The following is a 24,303-nucleotide window of genomic DNA, read 5'->3' on the forward strand; positions in this document are numbered from 1 at the left end:
TTGTACAAATGTGTGAAAGTGCAATACACAGTGCTGCCCACTGCTCCTGTGCCTGGTTTGTGTAAAACGGATGGCTTAAATGTCAAGTTCTCTATCACTAATTTGTTTGTGCAAAGATAACTAATGAAGCAGCTCATACAGCTCTCCATCGAGAGCTCTGTTTTATTTACTATAATATAAAAAGTGTGCGCTTCACAGTGGTTTTGTTTGTTTTATTGTGAACTAAGCACTGCGCACTTCCGGTGTCATCATGTGTGTGTGTGTGTGGGGGTAACTTGATTTCGTGACAGTGGAGCAGCAGACCTGAGGCGGCGGGTACAGCGGAGCCGCAGAGGGAGTGTGCTCCTGTTGCCGCTGTTGCCGCTGCTGCTTCTCTGTGCTGGGTGGAGGAGTGGGAGCGGCCTGACGTCTTGTTGTGTGTGAATGAGTTTGAAGAAGAAAAAAAGAGAGAGACTGTGTGACAACAGCTCAGCAGTCGAGACCACCGCGGACAAACCCGGAGAAAGTGTTTTCTTTTGGAACTTCTTCCCGCTTCCTTCAACCTGTATGACTGCGCGAGGACAACAGGTAACAACAAACAGCAATGATGATACAAACAAAACAAACACTGTTGCACTGATAACATATGGTGGGGAATGTTTGTGAAGCTGAATTTCAGAGCAGGTGCACCCAGCCGTCTCCAGGAAATGTGTTACGTATGATGACATGAATCCACTTACATGTCAAGTGTAAACTTTAAGTTACATTCATCTGTGTGTGGACACAGCACTGCTGCTGCTACTGCTGCTGCTGCTGCTGGTTCAACGACTGCGAGTTCATTGTTGACGCGTTTATTAGTTACTTATTAACAACAACTAGTAGTGGTAGTAGTGAAACAGTTAAAAGAGTTACAGTGTAACTGTAATAAGGTCATTTGATTTTGTGTCTATGTATTTTGTATTTAACTTTTACTTATTAGTATGTTTTCTTTGAAGTATTGTACTTAGCTACATTTTTTATTAGCTAAGGTTTTCATTGACAGAATATACGAATATGAAAGGTCTGGGAAACATTTTCTGGACCAAAAAACTAATAATGGACAGATGAATTGCTTATGAAATCGAAAGTTAATTCAGTCTTACTTGAATCTGATCCTATTAAATAGCAGGCTCCTGTAGCTGTGGTTTATTTATTCACTATCAGTTGAGTATGTGTCTTTTCTCTCTATGCTTGGGATCTTGATTTAATTTTAAGTCAATATTCAATAGTTCATGTTAATAACTATTAGTTACTAAGTCAGTATCGACATTTGAAGAGAACATCCATTTCGAGGTTTGTGAACGCCAGTCAACATGAACCAAACAACTCATCGCTAAATCGAGACATGTATTAATCGAGTTTTTAATACAGCGACCCACTTTTTAAATATTGTGACAGAATATTGTTCAAAATATAAATCTTAAAAATAGCAAACCAGCAACTACCTAGAGATGGAGGCTCCTTTATGTTTGATTAATGAATCACAGTGTCTTTTAAATTTGATAAATCCCCTGTAACCTGATCCAATCTCTGGGAATATCTGGTCTACACAATTGTATGTTGCTCCTGATGAGTGAAAGGAAAATACACTGCATAAATGGGCTGTGAATGTGTGAGTGAATAGGGGAAAGGTTAAAACTAGTGTAGTATAAAGCAGCTTTATAAGCACTATAGAGAAGCACTATATAAATACAGACAATTGACTATAATCTGTACAAAAATGATGTAAATCTTTTGAGATTTAGTCACAGAGTTAATACTAAAGTGCATTCAAAATTAGGTTTTTTTTTTACTTTCACTTGAATAGATATTTAGAGTGTTTCATTGATACACTGATTGCTGCCAGGGCTGCAAAAGTTATTCCTTCATTGATTATTAATTGATTACATAATTAATCACCAACGTTTAGATTTTTGATTTTCAGGTTTTTTCAAATTTGAAATGTTTTCTGGCCACTTTGCTCCTCTATGACAGTAAAATATCTAAACATAAATAAATATCTATGTTTACAATTTGTGATTTTTAACTAATGGATTAATTGAGACAAAAACAACATTGCTGTGTATTTAGCTCTTTTCAAAACAAGGTTTGCAAAGGACAAAGCAAAAAAACAAAAGCAGGATACTCAGGGCCAAAACAAAATCAACTGAGTAATTGATTATGAAAAAGATCATTAGTTATAACATTAAGTTGTTTCTCTACCTCACGACTGAAGTGATCAGACTTTATCTTCACAGCATCAACTCAAAGGAGAAAATAAATAATAGCAGACATCAAGAACCGAAGGTTGACAGCAAACACAGATAAAAAGAAGCTGCTGCTAAGCTGTGAATGTGGCCCAAATGTATTAGCAACAGAAGGCATCAATCAGCTGATGCCTTTTCTGCGAGACACTGTTTATTTCAAAGGAATTCAGCTGTGAGGAAAAGGAGAGGCGAGCAGACATAAAAACAAAGCACTTTATTTAACTTCCACAGGCGTTTCAAGGGAGTTTGCAGGCCCCCCAGGCAAAAGTCAGCCAAAAGTAGGTTGCTGTTCCAAATTGAGTGGGCTGCAGATTTGTGCAATAAATAAAATAGTAATAGTAAAATTTAGGGGGAGAAGTCACATTTTTAAATGATTTTATTGTGATTTAATTTCATGTCATTGCTCTGGAGAACTGAGTGGCTCACAAGATATTTTGTTCCCTCTGCTATTCAGTGTTACAATCACCACTGTGCCTGTGTGTCTGGGCTGTGTGATATCACTACATGGATCATTTAATGTGTGTTTTGGGGATTTTTTTAATGCTTTATTGCAGGGGGTCTCAACCTCAGATAACCTAACCTCAGATAAGTCTGGTCAGGTTAACTGTGTGGGGAAACAAACAGCTGTTCAGTATGAGCTTAAAACTAAATATAGTAATACATTTGTGACGATATGTCTCATAATTTCAAAAGAAAAGTGCTTGTTTTGATACCAAACAGTGTATAGTGTAATGAAAATGTATCTAAAAATACCAAAAACATTGATTAACGGCATGGGTTTGCATGAAATCGATTGGGGGTAACAAGTTTGAGACCTCTGCTTTAAAGTTTATTTTTTTTTAACCTTTATTATTGGTGCGAGTTGTGTGGGTGTTTCTGTGATCTGCCTTGTGCTTGAATTTTGAATCTATTTATGAAGAATATGTACTTTCCCATGTGGGAGTACAGTATGTGTACAGTATGTTGTTTGTTTCTGTTGTAAATCAGTTACACATACAGGTACAATACGGTTATTTTTTTAACCGTAGCTATTTGTGTGTGCAAAATACCATATAGTGCGTTGTTATCGACTGTTATTGTTAACAACATCCATTTGCGTTTACAACTTCTCAACTGGATTGGGTGACTGACAAAGGCTAGCTGTTGTTAGCACTTAAAGGAATACTTCGCCGATTTGCCTTTAGCTTTGTATTACTAGAATAGGGGTAGCATTTTTGAAAAATGGTGAATTTAAATATCTTCATTCTTTTCTTTGTTACGTGCCCACCAGTGACACTTGGTGCGAGGCTTGAAACTACAACGCTAATTCCGCACTTTTTAGACCCACTCGTAGGGGGACGGGACCTCATTCCCAGAATGTAAACGTGTCCGCCATCTTTGCTAACAGTTACGCTAACGGGCTAACTAAGTGTCACTGGTGGGCACGTAACAAAGAAAAGAATGAAGATATTTCTCAACTCAGGGGAAACTGAGGTTGGGAAGCAAACATTTTTAAAAAGACTACCCCTATTTTAGTAATACAAAGCTAAATGCTAATTGGTGAAGTATTCCTTTAACTTTAAATTTGGATATAGAGCTATCCGTAGAAGTCCAGAGCAGCTTTTTTCTGACATTTGCGTTCTCACATACAGCCACTTGGGACAATGTCAGTAAAATATCAGGGCTTCAAAGTTGGTCTGGAAGCAGCCTATAGTGTTTCAGGGCACCCGCTCTCAGCTTGGGGGCTCGAGGAAATTGCCCACCTCACCTTCCTTGTTGCAACACCTGTGTTGGCCTCACTGGGTGGTGTTGCACAGCTTCAGGAGCCTAATTTAATCCCATTACACAATATCACACAAAACCTGAGGTGTTGTATGATTGAAGCTAAGAAAAAGGAGCCAGTAACAACACATGTCACATGCAAGGGCATCATCGATTAATCTGTCAATTATTTTCTCGATTAATCGTTTGGTCCATAAAACCGTAAAAAATGTGGATCGGTGTTCGCCAAACCTGGAAATGATGACGTTCTCAAATGTCTTGTTTTGTCCACAAACCGAAATGATTCACTTCTAATGATTTCTTTGTTATCCAGAGCAAAGAAATGAAGAAAATATTCACATTAAACAATGTTAATATTTACAATCGTAAATCTTGTTTTAATCATGAAAAAAGCTTCTATCCGATTAATCGATTATCAAAATAGTTGTTGATTAATTTAGTAATCGATTAATAAATAATGAATCGATTCAGCTCTACTTAATACACACACACTCTTGACTGTACATCCGACATGTTTATGTGCACCAGCTACACCAGCTGTGCAGTGAGCACATTACTGACACATTGCTCAGTATTACATGGTGGGGCGTGGAGTGACTGGTTTGTGGGAAAGTCTTACAGGTCAAACCAGATGACTTGTGACTGCCATGCCTGTGGCATTCAGTGGAGCAGTGTGGTTTTCTTTTTTTCCCAGCATTAAATTAGAGCCTTCTGCAGTGAAAGTTGCTCTTAAGGTGGCTGAACGTGGTCATCCAACTGTTGATTCAGTTCAGTCAGGGTTAGGGTCGTGTTGTCGTGACGTGCTTGATGACTCATAATGTCCTCAGCACTCTCGCTCTATAAATGGTATCACTTAGCAATGTGGCTTTTTCTCAGGCTATCCATTTTAGTATCAGCATTATATGAGTGGTGTCGATCAGCTTGTAGACTAGCCAGTTTGTAGAGTGAACTGATGAGTCATGCTTCCTAAAAGTACAATTGGTTCAAGCTTGTCATTCATGAGTATTGTGTCCATAAATAATGTACTCATGGGTAAACTATAAGGCAATGGAGACATTGATTTAAGACTAATAACCTGTTATTAGTTTTTGTATGACATGTTGTTAGAGTCTATAACTAAATGTGCATTATTTTGGACATATTCAAGTGCAGAGATGGATAGAAAACAATGACAGTTAAGAAATGCATGGAGACATGGTTTCAACTGTGTGTTCAGTGTATTTGATTGGTTTCTCTTTGCACCTGCAGGAATAATGCTCTTTTTAAAAATCCAGACAGACCAGACGTATTTGCACGTCATTGTAACTACGTGACCAGCTGTGTCTCAGCTGTGTCTCAGCTGCGAGAGCTAATGTTATTTTTCTATGTAAATATGTATTCTGCTGTATGTAAACCTATCCCCCTCTTCTCCTCTCTCTTTCTTTCAGCAACCCAGTTATGGAGCCCGCCATTGAGACTGGACACGCCTCAAACCCCAAGCCGCCTCTGGCCCCTAAACCCCGGCTCACTCCCAAGCCCTTCTCCCTGCAGAAGAACACTGCCTTTCGCTCCATCCACGCTCCAAAGACGATAGGCACATCTTCAAAGCCAACAACAAACCAGACTGTAAAATCTGAAGCCACTGGTGTGCCCAAACCAACTCCAACAGCTCGTGTTCAACAAACCACCATTGCTGATTCCAAACCCAGCTCTGTGAGAAAGCCTGTCAAAGATAAACTAAAGACTACCCAGGAAAGTAAAGCAAGTCCACATGAAGTAGTTGTAGGCTCTAGTGGTGGAGCTCCAGGAAAATCTGACCCTCCCTTAAAAACCGCTCCACCTGAAGAGACACCCAAATCCGTGTCAATCCAGAAAGACGATGTCACCCAAACAAACCACAAAGCAGCCACGGATGATTTGATTTCCAACTCTGAACAGAAAGATGGAAAAAAGAAAGAAGATGAAACTCAGAGTTCTGTCACCCAAAAGCCAGAAGAACCAGGAAGTGATAATGGCTCTTCTACAACTGGTCCAACATATCAGTGGGGTGGCACCAGGAAGAGTCTGTCCACAGAGCTCACCTCGATGTTTGAGTCAGGTGGTCCGGCCCTGCCAGTGCAGCCCATTACAACCGTATCTACAAACAATACCAACGGTGATTCAACCAATTCTGTGTCAACTAATCCAGAGCAGAGCCAGACAACAACAGAGCCGTCAAACAGAGAGAGTGATGTCACTGGTTATGAAGATGATTATATCGGAGGAGGGAGCATAAAACGCAGAATCAGTCTTCTGTTCGACTCCTCATCGAGGCCAGAGGTCATGGCAAAAAAAGAGGAGCCAGAGATTGTAACTAGTGAAGGAGGTGTGAAGGAGCGAATAAAACACTGGGCAATGGAAACTAGTTCTGAGGGTCCAAAGACTGAGAGGAAGCCTCAGGCTGCAACGCGATCTCGCTCCAAGAGGTGAGTGAGCTTCTTTTCGTTTGTGCCGTTTGTGTTTACGGACACGACCAGACATGAATAAAAGGAAAAGAAAATTCTTCTGAAAGTGAGAAAAAAAAAAAGCCGTTTATTTTATGGTTAGTGGCTCATGTTATGTCTGGCTTACACTGTTTGCATTCATTCCATTTTTCCCTCCACATTATAACTCTTTTATTTGCAAATCTGGAGTTTGATGTATAAATATAACAGAGTGGGCAGTGCACGTCCAGAACCTTAGCTGGAAAGTTTGGATGTGACTGCTTTCTAGTGTGGATAGTATTAGGGGTTTAGGGTGAGGTAAATGAATAATGTAACTTTTTTTAATGAAATATTGACTGTGGTCTTTATCTTGTCTTCAGCTTTGAGCCTGTGCTTGCTCCAGCAGCAGAGAAAACATCCAAAACGCCACAAGTGAAACCCCCTGCTACCGAAACATCATCCACGCACACTGTGGATCCTCATCCAAAGATGTCTTCACCTGAGCCCCCCTCAGAATCCCCAATGGAAACATCCAAAGACTCTTCTCCCGAAATGATGTCTCTGTCCAAGGAGGATAAGACGACCAATCCAACCAAGGATGAGGCTCGACTACACAGTCGCAGCCTTCCTGCAACCCAGGCCGCTACAAATGAGGGAGACTCAAGTAAAAGTGGCCAGCGCAGTCTAAGGAGAGACAATGTCAAGCGCCGCTCGGTTCGTTTTGGTATCGTGGAGAGAGATGATGGTGGGCCTCCACTGATCCTGGGCTCAGCTTCTGAATCTAGTTCAGAAGAAGAAGAAGAAGCTCCTCATGATAAATCTGAGGAGGACACCCCTGTTTCTTTTCCCGTCTATAGGCGAGCTGGAGATCGTCAGAACAAGGATGACGAGACCCAAAAGCTAGAAGAGGAACAACTGAAACACCTGGAATTTGAGCAAAGACGGAGAGCAGAGGAGCACGAACAGGCAAGACTCAAGTTGGAGGAGGAGGAGGAGGAGCGAAAACGAGAAGAGGAAGAAAGAGAGAAGGAACATCTTAGGCTTAGGGAAGAGGAAAAACATAGAGAGGAGGAAAGGGAAATAGAGAGGTTGGCAGAGGAGGAAATGGAGAGACTCCGGAAAGAGGAATTGGAGAGGGAAAGGTTGAAACTGGAGGAAAGTGAAATGAGAAGACAAAGAGAGGAAGAGATGGAGAGGGAAAGACAGTTGGAGCTGATGTTGCAGAGACAGAGAGAAGACGAACGAGAGAGGACAAGGCAGAGAGAGGAAAAACTAAAACAAGAGCAGATTGAGAGAGAAAAAGAGAGACTGGAGGAGGAGAGGAGGAGAGAGGAGAGACTGATGGTGGAAAGAGAAAGACAAAGGCTAAGAGAGGAAGAAGAGAGATCTATGAATGAACACAAGGAACACATAGAAAGACTACGAGAGGAAGAAATGAATTTGAGAGCAGAAGAGGAAGTGAGGGATAGAGAAAGGGAGTTTGAGAGAGTCAGGCAGAAAGAGGAAAGACTCAAACAAGAGGAGATGGAGAAAGAAAGATTAAGAGAGGAGGCTGAGGAACAGCAGAGAAGGAAGAAGGTTGAAGAGATGATGAGAGAAAGACTGAGACAGGAAGAGGAGGAAGAAAGAAAAAGAAGGGCATATGAGAGGGAAATGCAGCAGGAAGAAGAGGAAGAGAGGGAGAGATTGAGGCAAATAGAAAAACAGAGAGAGGAGGAAAGGGTGAGACATACGGAGAGAGAAAGGTTGTTGGAAGTGGAGAGAAAAATGCAAGCAGAGCTGGAAATACAGCGAGTGAAAGAACTGGAAGAAAAGCTTAGGAGAGATCAAGAAAAAGAAAAGGAAATTCTCGGGTTAAGCGACAGGGGACAAAAGAGTAAATCAGATGAAAGTAGTTTAATCAGCTTTGACTCTGAAGACATGCCTCAGACGTCCGAAACTCCACATTCACCCTTTCCAAAGCTCAGCAAACCCACAGAGAATCCAATCGAAGTCGTTTATGATGACTTCTCGGTCAAAAAGTCTCTGATTGAGGTGGATTTTGATGACTTTTCAGTCAAACCAAAGAAATGGGGCTCACAGGCTAAAGCTGAGACGCCTCCAGTCATTGACAGCTGGGCGACCAGTCCTTGGGACGGAGGGAAGGTGGATGTTCTGGTACCTCTGGATGTATCCCCTCAACAAAACAGGGCACCACGGTATGTGGCAGAACCAGATGATCCAGAGCCTACACGAGCTGTGGAGAGCCCTGAGGAAAGGCAAGAGGATGAAGAGGAGGAGGAGGAGAAGGAGGATGTAGGGGAGGAGGAGGAGGAGGAGAAACCAGAGGAGAAGACTGAGGAGCGTCAGCTTATCTCTTTGGAGTACGAGGAGGCAGAGAACAAGGAAGACATAGAGATGGAGGAAGAGATGGATGAAGTAGAAGAAGAAGAAGAAGATGACGACAACGACAAGCAGGAGGTCAGTCACAATCACTTGAAATGTTGCAACAGCTGCTTAAAGGGTCAGATTGAGGACAAGGGGGCTGCTTTTAAAGCAGAGAGAGAGAGAAAATGAACTTGAAAATGCAGTTATGTCAGCACCAAATGAGCCGCACATGCTTGCTCCAGCCTGATTAAGTAACAGTGTACAAAAGTGTGTGGTTCTGTGTGTGTGTGGGTGTGACACTGAGTGAAACAAGCAAGCCAATGCAAATCTATGTGACCTGTGTCAGTACTACAATTTACTGAGGCCTTGGGTTATTATTATTATCTTCTGATGCCATTTCCATGTGGAGTTTTTTGAAAGGTCAGGGTTTGTTCTAAAATTTGAAATCCCTTCAGTTTCAGTTCTTAAAGGTCCAGTGTCTAACAATTACTGACATATAATGGTGAGACGGCAGACTGTGCTCACCCCCACCCTTTCCCAAGTACGTCAAGGAACTATGGTGGACTTCAATGACCCGAAAATATGTTATTGTTCTATGTTGGTGTTGTAACCTTTCCGCACAAAAAAAAGGCATGAGCTGGATGGTTTGCCCATTCAGGAAGTTGTAAATAAGATGGCGGCCTGTGTAAAATAAGGCCCTTGACTAAACTACTTATAACAGGCTTATTCCAAAGCTACGAAAAAAAAATGATTTATAATTTCAAGGTAATATATCAAACGTTCCTAAATGTTACACACTGGACCTTTACTGGATTATCTAAAGCTTTCAGTGTGTGGTTTTTAGATTGCTTGTAACGTTGAGGTCACAGAAAGCAAGGTTGTTCTCATTTTTGCATAAAGAGTAAAATCTTTGTATCAGCAGGAAAGGTTAAAAGAGAAAATAGGAGTATGTAAAAGAGGGTGTGATCGTTTCATAGGTCCATCCTGAATGTTACATCTACATCAGGGATTTTTTGAGTCTTTGCGAGCAATTTGCAGCAGAGGTTTATACTCACACCTTATGCTGTATGTCAAAAGATTTGTTTTTGGTGTTTTGTATTAAGACACTGTAATAAATAGTCATAATAGTATGGGTTGACTACTTTCTAAACTACTCAGTGAGTCATTGAACACTCTTCATGTTGATTATGTAGCCTAGTGCATAGTTTGATGAGAAGATATGAAGAAGAGCAAAGATATTGACCTGGATTTAACTTGTTAGCTTAGCTTGACTTTAAGAGACGTGAACATGGGAACCATGGGAAAAGCTAACCTGTATCTAGCTAAAGCTAAAGAGTTGTGTGCCGTGTTACAGACTGAACAAACAGCAGTATGTCGTGTCAGCGAGTCCATTGGCTTTTTGTTTTTCCTCTGCTTACTCTCTTAAAGTTAAGCAAAGCTAAGTAAAGATAACAAGGAGCTTGCTGAAGCTTCAGATTTGGTCCCCAAACCTCTGAGAGGGTCACTGATCTTACACAATCCTAAACTGTTTATGGGACAATAGTAAACACTTTTATTTGAGTAATAAAAATTGTTTAGAGTTGTGAGTTCCGTAGTTTATCTTTTATCTAACAAATTAAAGAAGTCACTTTATATTAGAGCTAATTTGTGGCATAAAAGCTAGTGGATTTGTGGATATTTTCTCATATGATATAGTGAATAGCACACAAGGCACTTTCTTACACAAGTTCTATTTCCTCACTCATACAATTCCCATTCAAAAGGCCCCAGCTGCAGTCAACAAACCATCTGATCAAACTCTTGGGTGGATCCACAAATAAACGTCACCACGACGCAGCTCTAAAGAAGTGGGACTAGTCAGCAGGGAGTATAATACTCAGCTAGTGTTACTGTGAAAATTAGCCATGTAGCAACGTTAGCCTCCTCAGGTGTAACAGAGTAAAATGGACAAAAGACTTTGAGGTATAATGTAGGGCATACATGAGCATTAAAACTGTTTAGAAGACAGGGATTTATCATCACACTTAAATATGAAAAGAGATGCAGTGAACTAAGTGGAGACCAGTCAAGACAGATCAGTTTAGCACCTGTTTGAACACGCAACATTTTTGCAGCAGCACTGAATCATGAAGCCTTCAACTATGTGAATGTTGAGCGTGTGTTTGTGTTATCGTTTTCTCTATTTACAGTGTGCCCGCACGCACACACACACACACACACACACACACACAGTAAAGTAAACTAATCATAACCCACATAACCAATGAGATGCTGCAAGGGGGCATTGTACATAACCACTTCATGGCCATTTGCTTTGAGGCTTTGTTGGTCATGCCTGTGTGAGTACATCCTCGTTTTAACCACTAAGTGGTGCTGCTGCTCTTACAAATGACTAAGCTTACTTCCTGGAGTTTAAATCTCATGCAGAGCACCTTGCACTAACTACATAGCCGCCGCAGCACTAAACATGTAAAAGTCTGGTTTGTGTCCTTTCTCATGCTGCAAGAACAGCTTCTGAGCAAATGCACTTTTTTGCGGCAGAGAAAAGCAATTTGACAGAGCAGAATGAGGTAAATGTTTACCGGGCAAACACGAGCTGTGCAGCCTACCGTAGACAACACAGACAGATGGCTGGATGATGGATGGATGGATGGGTGTATCTCAAAGTGAGTTAGGACCTCAGTGCTATGTGGTCACATGTCCTCATTTGGATCTGTCCAACAGGGAAGTGTGTCAGAGTGACCATACATGGTGCCACTGCCTGCTCTCTGTCTCTGTCTCTTTACTTAAGCCCGTCACACTTGGGGCTAAACCTCTGGCAAGAAAGTGCATGTCCACCGTCCATCTTTGTATCCGTTGAGGACTCATTTTGTGCTAAAACTTTCTCTACAACTTTTCAAAGGGCTTCCTGTTCTCTGCCGTCCTCTCCACTCACAAAAACCTTGGTCATTCATTACCTGCCACAGATACTGGAAGGCAGGTACAGAAAACTTGGCTTCACTTGCCACACCTTCCTTCCTCTCCTTCTCTAGAGGAGATAAAGGAGGGGATCTACAGTACCTCTCTATCTGTCTTTGGCAGATAACTCCTTTTTTTCTCTGAATGGAAAATGGAATTACAATGTCAACTGGCACATAAGTGCAGAGGCAAACAGGCTTGACTGTGGCAGAAGGAGAGAAGAGAAAAGAGGTAACACTTAAAATAGTTTTGTAAGCGACTGAAAGGAAGTTTTTGATGGACACTTCTGTCAGTGACTTTTAAGTAGATAATTATGTGAATTGGTAATTAATGGAAAGATGGACACTTCTGTTTTGAATGGCACATCCATCACAGTGAATGCTGCAGCTGATTTGTTTCGTCACAGTGCAAACACATTGCTGGTCAGGACTGTTTACTTCCTTAACTGACTGTTCCAGGAAGTTTGTGTGACCTGAATTTTATAACTATGGACAGAGACGATGGACCGTCTCAAATGAAAGGTCTATTCTTGCTTTTTTCTGACGTCAGAATCCATTTTTTGCAAAAGACAATTGGAGATACTTTATGTTTTTGGGAAAAAATGACAACATAAAGCCAGGTCACACTTCTATTTCTTCTTTTCTAACAAAGCTGAAATTCAGTTCCTCTGGTTGCCCAGTTTCCATGGTGACCCTACAGCTAGGGCGACCAGCTCTGTGAGCTGAACAGAGATGCAGTACTTAGGAGGGAAAGTGTCCGCTGCCCAGCTGCAGGTGGTGGGCTGGGTGGGCAGCGTACGACGGTCCTTGCAAGAGGCTCTGGAACTGGTGTGGGGCACAGCAGAGGAGGAGCAGGAGGAAGAAGAGCGGGGTAAAGAAGAAGACAGAGCAGATGGAGGAGGAAGGTTTCAGAGAGTTGTGTCCCCACTTTGTGGTTTTGCCAGACGTAGAAGGAGCTCCCTGCGCCACTTCTCCATCCGAAGTCGCCAAACTCAGCAAAAGAGAAGTGCTGAGACCTGCTCTGTAAGAGCTGATGCATTAACCATGTAGTAGATGGATGTTCTGAAATGTTTTGCACTTATCATTTCAAGGTCAAGTCTAAACATAATCTTATTTAATGGCTCGCTCATTTTCATTACAATTAAAGTGTAAAGAATTGGTGACTTCTAATGGAGAGACTGCAGATAGCCTGCGTGGACCCTGCCGAATACGATAGAACTTATTTTCCTCTGGTGTGCTTGAGCCTGTGCTTAACATGATGACAACAGAGAAGCGACGTCTAACAGCTTTTGTATTCTTCCAACATGGCTCTGAATACATAATCATTGGTCTAATTTGATTGTTGGTCTATCCATACAGAGGCTTTTTGATCTATGTCCGTTGGTCATGCCTCTTGGAAGTGGGAGGTGACTTCACCCTTTCCAAAATCATTTCCAATTGCGTAGTAAGCTTCTGCTTCAGAATGAAAAATGCTCTCTCTGTAGAAACACATGATGGCAGCCTCTGTAAAGCAAGGCCCTTGCCTAAAAGTTCACATAAATGCCTTATTCTAAAGCTGTGAAAATTATTTTTTTTAAATTAAATAGTTTTATTTTAAAGCAATTATACAGCTATAGAAACTTAAAGGAATACTTCGCCAATTTGCATTTAGCTTTGTATTACTAGAATAGGGGTAATATTTTTGAAAAACTGTGCTTCCCAACCTCAGTTTCCCCTGAGTCGAGAAATATCTTCATTCTTTTTTTTTGTTACGTTCACAAAGTGGTGAAGTATTCCTTTAATTATGGTTAGAATATTTAGCATTGAGCAATTAACCCTCCTCCCACAGCCCTTTTTAAAGCTAAAGTCACTGATACAATTTGGCACAAATCTTCCATACATCACAAGTAACTCATTCCCTGGTGGAATATTTCCACACCCATGTATCAACAAACAAACACATGCAAATGTGAAGAGGGAGAGCAGAGCGCAGTGGCAGTGGCTGTTTCAGGAAGCACGTCATGCAAAAAAGTTGTCTGGTCGTTTTATCAGCGCTCATGCTCTACATGCTCCCTCCCTCTTTGTCTGTGTGGTGTGAGATTAAGCAGAGGACCGTAACACATTTAGACATGGTTTATAATGATACTATATCTGTTTTTGTCGGTGCACACTTTGTCTGAATCGGCCTTTTGTTCACACTTTATTTACGTTTATTAGTAATAGCTGTGAGCATTTGAGGCACTTTGTTATGGTAGTTCCCAGTCATATACTGACACTAAGGCTCATTATGTTAAATCCCAAAACACAGGTAGGCCTGAATATATCTTATCAGTCAATCACATGACAGCAAGATGTTGACATGGTTGACACAAGCTGCTGTTCAAGTGAAAATGAACCATCGCAATAGGAAAGAGAAGTTTATTTAAGTGTACTTTGAACATGGTATTGTTGTATTTCAGAAACCGCTGAACTACAACATGTCACACCTGAATATTTAAGAAGAATGAGGCAACAGTGTATGTTAGGGGTAGACATTTTGAGCAAAAATACTATTCAAATATTCAACGGTATTAATATTTGAATATTCTAAACTCCAGTGCATGAGAGCGAGTTAAAGTAATGCAAGGTTCACTGAGTGTTGAGCTAACAAGATGCATTTAAAGACCCTGGTAAATCTCATCACGTTTGTGGGACCTATGACCTTAGAGGAGCAGCTTCAAGATGCACACAAACACTTGTTTTTCTAAATGCAGTTTAAATAAATATGTTATAAATAGTCAGACTAATGACTTTTTATAACCAAGTGAATAGTCTAGTATATATTTCTACCTCAGCATCGTAGTGTTATAAAAAACTTTAGTACGAAAACTCTGATGGATCTCATGATGAAACTGCCTTTACTGCTGCTCTTTGATTTGTTGGTGCATATACAGATATCCACGGTTTAGTTCCACAGCCTTTTACTTGTCTTAGTATTTGTATCAAGTGTCACGTACTGCATGTGACTGTCTGTTACTTTGTTTATAAGTGGGTGTGTATTCACAGGAAACCTGCAGATTATCCCTTCTTTGAATTAGATAGCCCAGGCGATGTTCAGTTGATGCAGGTTTGTCAGTGCTTGTGACATCGCTCTGCTGCTGCTGCACAACAGGCGCTCACATTCCTCTCACCGTGACAAATATGGGTTGCAGGTAAACTGTAATGAAGCCAACTCTGTCTTGACTTGTACATCTATGCACAACATGTACAGGTTTATTGCAGTTTACAGGTGTACAGTGTTCTTTCAGGAAAAAAAACACACCCCTTTTACACTTACATGTTTGTTTTTTTTACATTTTGGCAATATCACTGTTAAAATGTCAATGTTGCTTTGAGAAAAAAAAATAATAGTATTAGGGCTGCAACTAAGAATAATCTCTTGATTATTTTCTCAATTAATTGATTAGTTGTTTGGTCCAAAAAATTACAAAAAAAATTATAATCTGTGTTAAAATCTAGTTTGTGATTCATTTAGTAAGCGATAAGTTGTTGCTGTTTTATACAGAGAGCACTTCATACACAAAGGCACATTTAAAATACAACACATAGATGGAATAAAGAAGTCCATACAAAGTTCAGTCAAAATTACATCCATCCATCCATTGTCTACTGCTTTATCCTCTACATGAGGATTATCATCTGTAAACAATGGAAATAGTTCTGAATCTTCCTTGTGCATGATATCCTCTCCGACATTCATTGTATGAAGCAAACGTCATGGTTTGGTTTAGTCTCAGCTTTGGTTTGTCTCCAGCCACAGACAGGTTGGCTGTTTCATTTGAATCTGCATATCTGAAGCTGAGATACACATTCACCGCTGCACACTGCATGGTTGTACCTCTGCCTAACGTAGTTTTCCATTGAGTCTCAGCAATTTACAGAATTAACAGGAATAGTAAACTTTGTGTTGCTGCTGTGTGTTTTGTTTTGTGTGTGTGTGTTGACGGTAATAGCAGAATTGTTTAACGGCCGTGTGTCTCTGTGAGAGCAGCTCTGCAGCAGAACACAAACTGTGGTTATAGGAAAATCTCTAGAAGCCCATTCACTCAGCTGCCAGATAACAGGCGCTGTGCAAATGAAGCTACTCCGCAATGTTCTGCGTAATAACTGGTGGACTCGGGAAGGACATGAGATAGGAAAGAAAGCATATGTAGGGCGAGGGGTTGGCGGGGTGTTGACTGGAGTGTTGTTTTGTATCCAGGTGACAAACAAACAAACGCCACTGGGATGTGCTCCCCTGCCAAAACCAGGTTAAAGGAATGTTAGTGAGGAGGTGCACACTAGTTGCGTTAGTGTGGAAGTTGTGTATGTGTATGTGCATAATAACAGCATGAGTGTGTTTGTCTTTTTATACACCAGTAGGTGTGAGTGGAAGTGTGTGTGTGTGTGTGTGTGGTGTTTATTGAGGACAGCCCAGCCTCTGTGACCAGCTCATTAAAAGATGCATGCTTGGCTGGTCCTTAGTCTTCTCTCCCTCTGTAGTTACTGAGTTAGTGTTAGCACACAGTCCATTTTCTTCCTGCCATTGGCTCCACAATGTCAAGCTCCAATATGCACACTTACACAACAACGAGATGCATATTATGTTGGATTTTGTCATGCGAAGCAGGAGATAAGCCAGGCATAATCAAAGTTTAGCATATTACATCCACCAATATCAAATTCTTCCTTTTCTTCCTAACCCTAGCATAGTACCTGGTACCAAGTACTTTTTTTTAGTACCTGCACTAGTGAGGTTTCAAGCGAGCTGAGGCGATACTATGCCGCACTGTAGATGTAGTTAAATAGACTTAACAATCCTAAAAACGTGGGTTAATCTCCATCAATTACCAGGAAATCTCAGTATTTAACAGAGGAGTCTGGTGTATTTAGGGACAGCACTGCTGATCCCGACCGGCATCACAGACCCTGCCGAGTCATGGAGGAAGTACTGAACACATATTTTTAATAAACTGATTCTAATGATTCAGTTACATTGAAAACAACTGTGTTACAAGTCACTAGTCAATCGTTTGTGTGTGTGTGTCTGTGTGTCGCGTTGTAAAAGAAGGCACCGCATTTTCACGTAGCTGTGCAGTGATGACTCCGCCCACATTAAGTAAGTACTTTTTTGGAGTGGAAAACCAACCTAAACCATGCCGTGCCCTGCCGTGCCAAGGCGAGGCAAGCCGGGACCATAGTGAAAAAGTTTTCTTACGCTAGTTTGACTAAAATTTAACTAAATTGAATTTTAAAGTCAGAATAACCCACCCAGATAATGCAAATGGGAAACTCTTCAGGAAACTGTACAACAGTGGTGAAACATAAGAACAAAGATGTCTTTGATTAGTCTGACAACAAGGTGAAACTGAGAGTGCTTACAAAGCTTTTGACCACAGCTGATAAGAACCTGTCAGGAAGTGAATGTGGGTAACTGTTACATCGTTTACAAAGGTCTCCATTTTTGCCCACCCAGACTAAAATATAGCCCTATACAAAAATAAATCCAGCAGCATTTTGAATCTTCTTATTTTTATAAAATGGAAAGTAAGCTAACAAAAGAAATGTCTAAATCAAGTCATTATTTGGTGTGACCAGTCTTTGCCTTTAAACCAGCATCAATTCTTAGCTAACACTTGCTCAAAATAAGGGAATTTGTAGGATTATAGTCAGGTGTACGTTGAACAAATTACAGCAGACAGGTGCTAATGATTATAATTTTCATATGTAGGTTGAAGCACAGTCATTACCTGTAACAGAACCAGCTGTGTCGGAGGCTTAAAGCCGGCGGAGTGTGCTTAAAAAAACACAAAGAAGGACGTAGTGGTTGGCTGAGGAAACTTAGTGCATATACTGTCGAGAGAAGTCTGGCTAAAAGTGGTCTTCATGGCAGATTTGCGGCTAAAAAGCCAAAACTCTTGACGTGGTTTCATAAACCGGTTTCAGTGGAAACTACGGTGCAGAAAATGGCAGCAAGTGCTCTGGATTGATCTGTCAAAATATATGGCTGTAAAATATTTGTGTTAACAGTAACACTTCAGTATATTCTGTCAATAAACCCTTGTTAATATGAAGTAGTGGACCTTTAATGTTCAGTTTAACTTGAGCGGTCTTTCTGTCTCTCAGACACTGGTTGACTATCATCATTCAAACGGAGAAGACAGAGACGTGGACACGTTGGTGGACAGTGAGCCAGACGAGCAGACACCTGAACCTGACAGGTATGACACCACGGAGACGCCGCACAACAACACACTTACATACAGCACTGACTGGACAGTTTTCAGTGTCAGTCTTTGTGTCTTGTGATGAAGGTGTGGTTTCACATTGAAGTGATTTATTTTCGTATGAAAAACACAAGCCCTATAGCTGTCTGCAGCCTTTAGTGTCATATAGATTCATTCATATATATAAAACTTTTATATGATCAGTGTATGTTAAAAAAAAAAACAAAAAAACTAATTTTGAAACCACATTTATTTTTTTCCCACTTTTTGACTCTTGAAAGCATAAACCAATTATTTTTAAGAATTGAGCTCATTGCGCCCCCTTGTGGTTAAAGGAGCACAACACTAACACCACCCCAGACCAGTGAAACTGCTGGGAAATTTACAGAAAGTGGAGAAAAAAATTAAATATAAAAGTAAAAAGAAAGCTTCACAACAGCGATTCATTTGTAATGTTATGGTTTTTTTTTTTTTGTGTGGACGGGAATGAAAAATGCTCCCAGAAACTTGAATTATCAAACTAACGTTTCAATCTGACTCATCTTCATCAAGCAGTTTCAATTGATTGTCATTGATCACATCATTGATTTGTTTGCTTTGGTAATAAAGGTTTCTGTGAGCTTTTAATACAGTGTGTACTACACCCTGTTGGTTTATAGTGACAGCTAATGGATAATAAAACTATAAAACTTAAACAACATCTCTCTCCAGCCCACCTCTCATCTATGACCAAGTTCCCGAAGTCTCCCCTCGAGATGTGAATACAACTAATTTCCACAGAGAGCCAGAGTTCGCTCCATTCCCTGAGGTTTGTGGGTTGCTTTTTTTTTTTTAAACTTCCTGCTCTATGAAAGGTGACAGTTAATTTCCAGAATTATACATATAATCTGAGAAAAATGTGTTGTTTTCACAGAGCTCCACTCCACTCCTCGACACCAGCGCGCAGAGATCCAAGGCGACCTTGAGTAAGAGGCGGGGTCGATCGCGTCCGTCGCGCTCACTCCGTGCAGGGTTTGCTCAGAGGGAAATCTTGGACTGGAGGTCACGTGACTCCACAGGTCATTACAGCATTCATAATGTTATCTCATCTCCATTAGGACTGGAGCTGCCTCTTGTGTGAGCGTGAGGGCGAATGGTTGTTGTGACCTGTCCAGTGTGTACCCCGCTTTTCGCCCTATCTCAGCTGGGATTGGCACCAGCGTGCCCCCACAACCCTATATACAGAAGACTACACAGAATTTCTTTCCTCTTGTGATTTCAGATGAAAATGAATCATCTTCCAAGCAAAGGGAGTCAGATTCTGAGGAGGAGCAGCCCAAACCTAAGAATATCTATCCTCCTTCTTCCTCCTCTCAAAGAGTCCCCATATTCCCTGGTCTGAGTCCAACAGCCCTGATTGTAAGCGTGAACATAATTTTCCCCCTTTTTGTTCATGAACGTATTTTTGACGTCACATTTCCATTATCAGTGTAAGAATTCTTGACTTTCTCCCAAGGCTCAGCTAAAAAAGAGAACAGCCGGAGGAGGAGAGGAAACAGAAGACAAAGGAAGTCGTCTGGAGGAGAAAGCACCATCGCCCTCGCTACTCTCCCGCTCGCCTCGCTCTGCCGCTCACCTTGCGGGGGCTGCGCGGGTGCTGCCGCCCCTCGGTGGCACAGACGGAGGGTAAGAACGGAGCATTCCTGGGCAGAAATAATCACAGGAATTATGAGACGATTGTGTAAATGATTCAATTATTGCACTTGGCTGGACTTTGTCTCGTTCAGTGCCAGCTCTTCTCCTGCATGGCTGAAAGAACTGAAGTCTAAAAAGCGCCTGGGTCTGCACGACAGTGAGGCTTAAGCACAGAAACAGGTGAGTGATACAGATGAGATAAGGTGACCACACACACACACATACGGCGTGAGCGCAAACCCATTTAAATGGCGTCCGTTTTTTTTATCGCGAGATTAACGTTCTTTTTGGCCGAGCAAACTTTGTAGTTTTTTCACATGCTGTTGCAACAACTAGTCACGTTACAAAAACTTGAACACCACACCGTATGTAGCTAGACCGGAAACTATGTAACGTTCTGTACCAAAACGAAGACTTTTCTTTTGAAATAATTTCAAAATAAGAGTGTTCGGGTTAGGTTTATGACAGAATGTCGTGATATAACGAACAGCTGTTGTTTATCCTCACACAGTTGCACTTTATTTTCACTTGGACCAAACTAGAAGCTTGTGTGGCTCCCAGATCATTTGTGAGCGAAAAGCCCTGGTCTACGCAATTGCTCACTTTTTCTTTAGCTTTTATTCCAACTGCTAAGTGACTATGGTTTTCCAGCAGCATAGTCCACTTATGTGACGTTGTGTGGCAACTTCTTGGCTCATTCTGCTTGTACTTCCTCCTTTCCTTCGACAGTCACAGTGGGAAAGAAATAACTTCCTGCAAATCACTGGGATTTGACACAGGATCTAAACACAGATGGCCAATAGTAAGACACTTAAGCAGCTTTAAATCATAATGTCTTTTCCTGGTACCAGGTACTTTTTTTAGTACCTGCTCTTGCAATCACACTGAGCCGATACTACACCTGACGTCTTCAGACTGCCGTCCACTGATTAGTCAGAGTGTCGTCATGAGCGCGACGTCCGACACGAGAATCAAACCGAACATTGCCGAATTGTAGATCAGTTTAAAAGACTTAACAATCCTGAAAATGGGCGTTCTCATCTCCAACATTTAGCAAGAATGTTGGAGGTTGGACGTCATGCAGCCGTGCTATAATGACTCCGCCCACGATGCTGAGGAGGTACTATAGTGATGGAAAAGCATACCAAACCCTGTAGAGCCGTGCCGTGTCGAGCCAAGGCGAGGTGAGCCGTGCCGGGCTGTGTAGTGGAAAAGCGCCATGTCTTTCTCTCTTTCTTATTAACAGACTTATAATCCTAGTGTTTGTGATAATTAGAGTTTCACAGTCACTGACTTTCCTGCAGTGTGGCTGACTTAACAGGATCACTGAGAATGAAGGGTTTGACATACGGCTTATACAATGTAATACTGTAGGAGTGAAGGCATTATTTGAAAGGACTCATTTTTACCTCTGAGTCATAATCCGAGACAGCTGAATGGCTTTGCAATAATAGTGAGTCGTTTAAACCTTTCTGTACTGCTGTCAGGAACACGTTATTTAATGCAGACTGTGACTAATGAGGGCAGAGACAAAAGCAGAAAATGCTTTATGGGACTTCTCCTATCACATCTGCACAATGATAAAACGTCCTCATTATGCCTGAGTGCAGTTTGACTGCAGAGTGTGCTGTGATAAAAAAAAAAGGGTGTCTGTGTGGATTTGAGCACCATTTGGGCCATTCATGCCAAAACTGATGTTTAGTGATTATTAACTGATTATAGATAACTTAAAACAATTGTTATCCCGTCTTAATACCTCGGTTTCATTCAACAGGCCCCAGGAAGTCTATATAGTTTAAAATAGAATCATATATACAATGTAAACAGTGTGAAACCTGACCATGTACAACAATATAAACTGTGTGAGTGACATTTGACAGTTGTATGGATTATTATAATAATAATAATAATAATAGTAATAATACATTTTATTCAAAAGTGCCTTTCTGTTACTCAAGGTCACTTTACAGTAAAATACACATAGTTAAAAATGGACACATACACTTATACAGTTAAAACAGATATATGCAGTTATTCTGGTAAAAAAAACAAAAAAAAACTACAATTACAAACTAAAAGCCAGTTTAAAAAAGTAGTTTTTTTTGTGATGATTTGAACTGGTGATGCTACGGATGTCAGGTGGGAGAGAGGATTTAAATAAGGTGTGGCTGCATGTGGTTTACTGAGAGCAATGGTTGACACGCTGTGTAATATTTGTATCTGACACTGTTGTGTCTTCTGCTGCCTTTAGGAGACACTGTGTCATTTCCTTTCAGCAAGAAGTCGTCCATCTGCTGCTGTTGCTGCTGCTGATTGACAGCTACTCTGCACTTTGAGTGCCTTATTCTGGACATTTACTGGTCAATTCAGAGGGACAGAGCGCTGAATGTCACGGAAAACTTTACATCTTGTAAATGAAAGTAATGGTGCCAAGTCTATAATGTGGTAATACCAAGTCCATGTTTTATTGACTGTTGTACAGAGGTTCAGTGGAGGTGTGTGTGGGGGGGGGGGGACACACCTCAATATAATTTAGAGCAAAAAGCCTTAGACTGTGTTTTGTGGTGACAGGTTCTGATTCCGCTAGTCCTCCTGCAGCGTAATGTACCATCACACACATCGACACTAGATAGTGAACATAAATAATGGCTTGCACCTTGTGTGTGTTTAGTGGTAAAATGTGTGAAACATTACTTTATCAATCACACGTGTAAACCTCCTTGCAAGCACTTTAAGGAACAGGACCTTGGAAGTGGCCTTCCATAAGTGATAGAATCGTCACGTTTATGACAGGGTGAAGGGATTTTCTTTGCTTTTTTTGTAACAATGTGAATGCCTGACATCTCTCTTTAAAGCAAGTTTCCACAAAGTGTAAAGAGACTTTTATATATATATAGGATAAACATATATATATATATATATATATATATATATGTGTGAAATGTTCAGAAGTTGAACAGAATGTGTGGGAACTATAGGCTGTCACAGATCAGGAAAGAGTGTTTTTTAAAAAAAAATTCTTTATACTTTTGTGAGTGTGTTTTTAATTCGGACGATGGACTGTCATCACTGCTGTAATCATTCATGACCAACATACTGTATGATAAGAGGAAATTGAGGGAACTTTATTAAAAGAATTTCTATGAAATGCAACAATGAGTGTTTTCTCTTTCTTTTTTTTATCATTTATTTATTTTCACAATATCAAAAATCTTTACATATGTGTCGCCGCAGATAGCAAGTGGACATGGACTGGTCATTCACAAAAAACATGCACAAATAGAGAGAACAAAACCACCAAGTACAGCTGTTTGACGGTGTCTTCATACAAATTTGAAACCAGCCCATTACCTGGCAGTGTTCTGTTGTGTTTGGGCATGTAGACACGGTCATGGTGACCTTGGTCTGAGTGTTCCAGGAACTGCAGATCTACTGAGATCTTCATCCACATTCTTCTCTAGTGTTGTTGAAAAGAGAGAAAACGCATATTCAATGCAGGAGGTCAGAGGTGAGTGGTTATAGAAAGGCAACAATAACTTCCAACAGTAGCTCAAATAACAACCGACGTGTGCATGAAGATCATCTCTGAATTCTTAACATGTCTCCTTAAAGCAGACCGTCAGATTATCCCATGTACCGAATAATGTGGCAGATGAGTGCAAGTGAAATGAAAACCCGTCAGCAGTGCATGTCATGTCAACCACTCTATAGAAAAGTGTCAAACGTGTAGCTCAGTTGAGAATTGTTCATTTTAATGATAGTTAAGTACTTCATTATTTCAAAGGCTAAGTGACAGCGAATAGTGTGTCACAAACATGGTGCTGGTGCACCATCTGTGAGCAGAAGCTTCCAGATCAACATAAGGGTAACATGACATAGTATTAAGTCAGATAAAGGTCCAGTATGTGACATTTATTTGCAGAAATTAAATCAACTAAACCATAAGGATGTTTGTATATTATGTGTCTGGTCACTTAAAAATTGTTTGTTTTTTGTTGCCTTGGAATTAGCCTTTTATATGTACTTAAAGTAAGGGCCTTGCTTTACACAGGCTGCCATTTTGTGTCACCGTGTTTCCCCAGCTCCACAACTGGAAGATTACAACTCAAACAAGGCAATCAGAGATGGCAGACTTCACCCCATTCACCCGCCAGCCTCTGTCGGCCTGAAATGTGTAACAGACTCTGTGGCGCAACGGTGGAGCGTCAGGGTCAAAATCCTTGGACAACGTGTGCGTCTGTCACAAATTCTAACAAGCCTAACAAGTGTGGAAGCACAGACAGAGCCACCAAAAACAATACTTCTCACTCTGTGGGGTGAAATAACAAGGAAGAGTGGCTCTGTTCACTGAAACCCTGTGCATTAACCCAGTGTTTCCCATCCCTGGTCCTCAGGGAACACTGCCCTGCATGTTGTTACCAGGCTTCTGCAGAGCTTGTTGATGATCTGAATCAGGTGTGTTGGAGCAGGGTGTGTCTTAACATACTATTAGACCATACCAGGATTTGAGCCAGCAACCTTACAGTTACAAGCTTATTTCCTTTCCTGTTACCCATGAGCTGTCTAAGGTTAAGCTGAGCGGTGCTGATTGTGCTGAGTGAGACTGATCTCTGTT

General features: G+C 41.0%; 1 protein-coding gene across 1 annotated transcript; it reads left to right on the forward strand.

The window, feature by feature from the left end:
- Positions 1–300: 300 nt before the first annotated feature.
- On the forward strand, positions 301–22,844 carry LOC131460949 (trichohyalin-like). Its single transcript, XM_058631881.1, has 10 exons — positions 301–567; positions 5,453–6,469; positions 6,847–8,926; positions 17,914–18,008; positions 18,726–18,822; positions 18,928–19,072; positions 19,276–19,412; positions 19,510–19,679; positions 19,781–19,868; positions 21,940–22,844. Exons 2-9 carry the CDS (start codon positions 5,463–5,465, stop codon positions 19,854–19,856), a joined length of 3,807 nt encoding a protein of 1,268 aa, XP_058487864.1. The 5' UTR covers positions 301–567; positions 5,453–5,462; the 3' UTR covers positions 19,857–19,868; positions 21,940–22,844.
- The last annotated feature ends 1,459 nt before the right edge of the window (positions 22,845–24,303 follow it).

Source organism: Solea solea, chromosome 6 (assembly GCF_958295425.1).
Source record: "Solea solea chromosome 6, fSolSol10.1, whole genome shotgun sequence".
NCBI classification, from domain to species: domain Eukaryota; kingdom Metazoa; phylum Chordata; class Actinopteri; order Pleuronectiformes; family Soleidae; genus Solea; species Solea solea.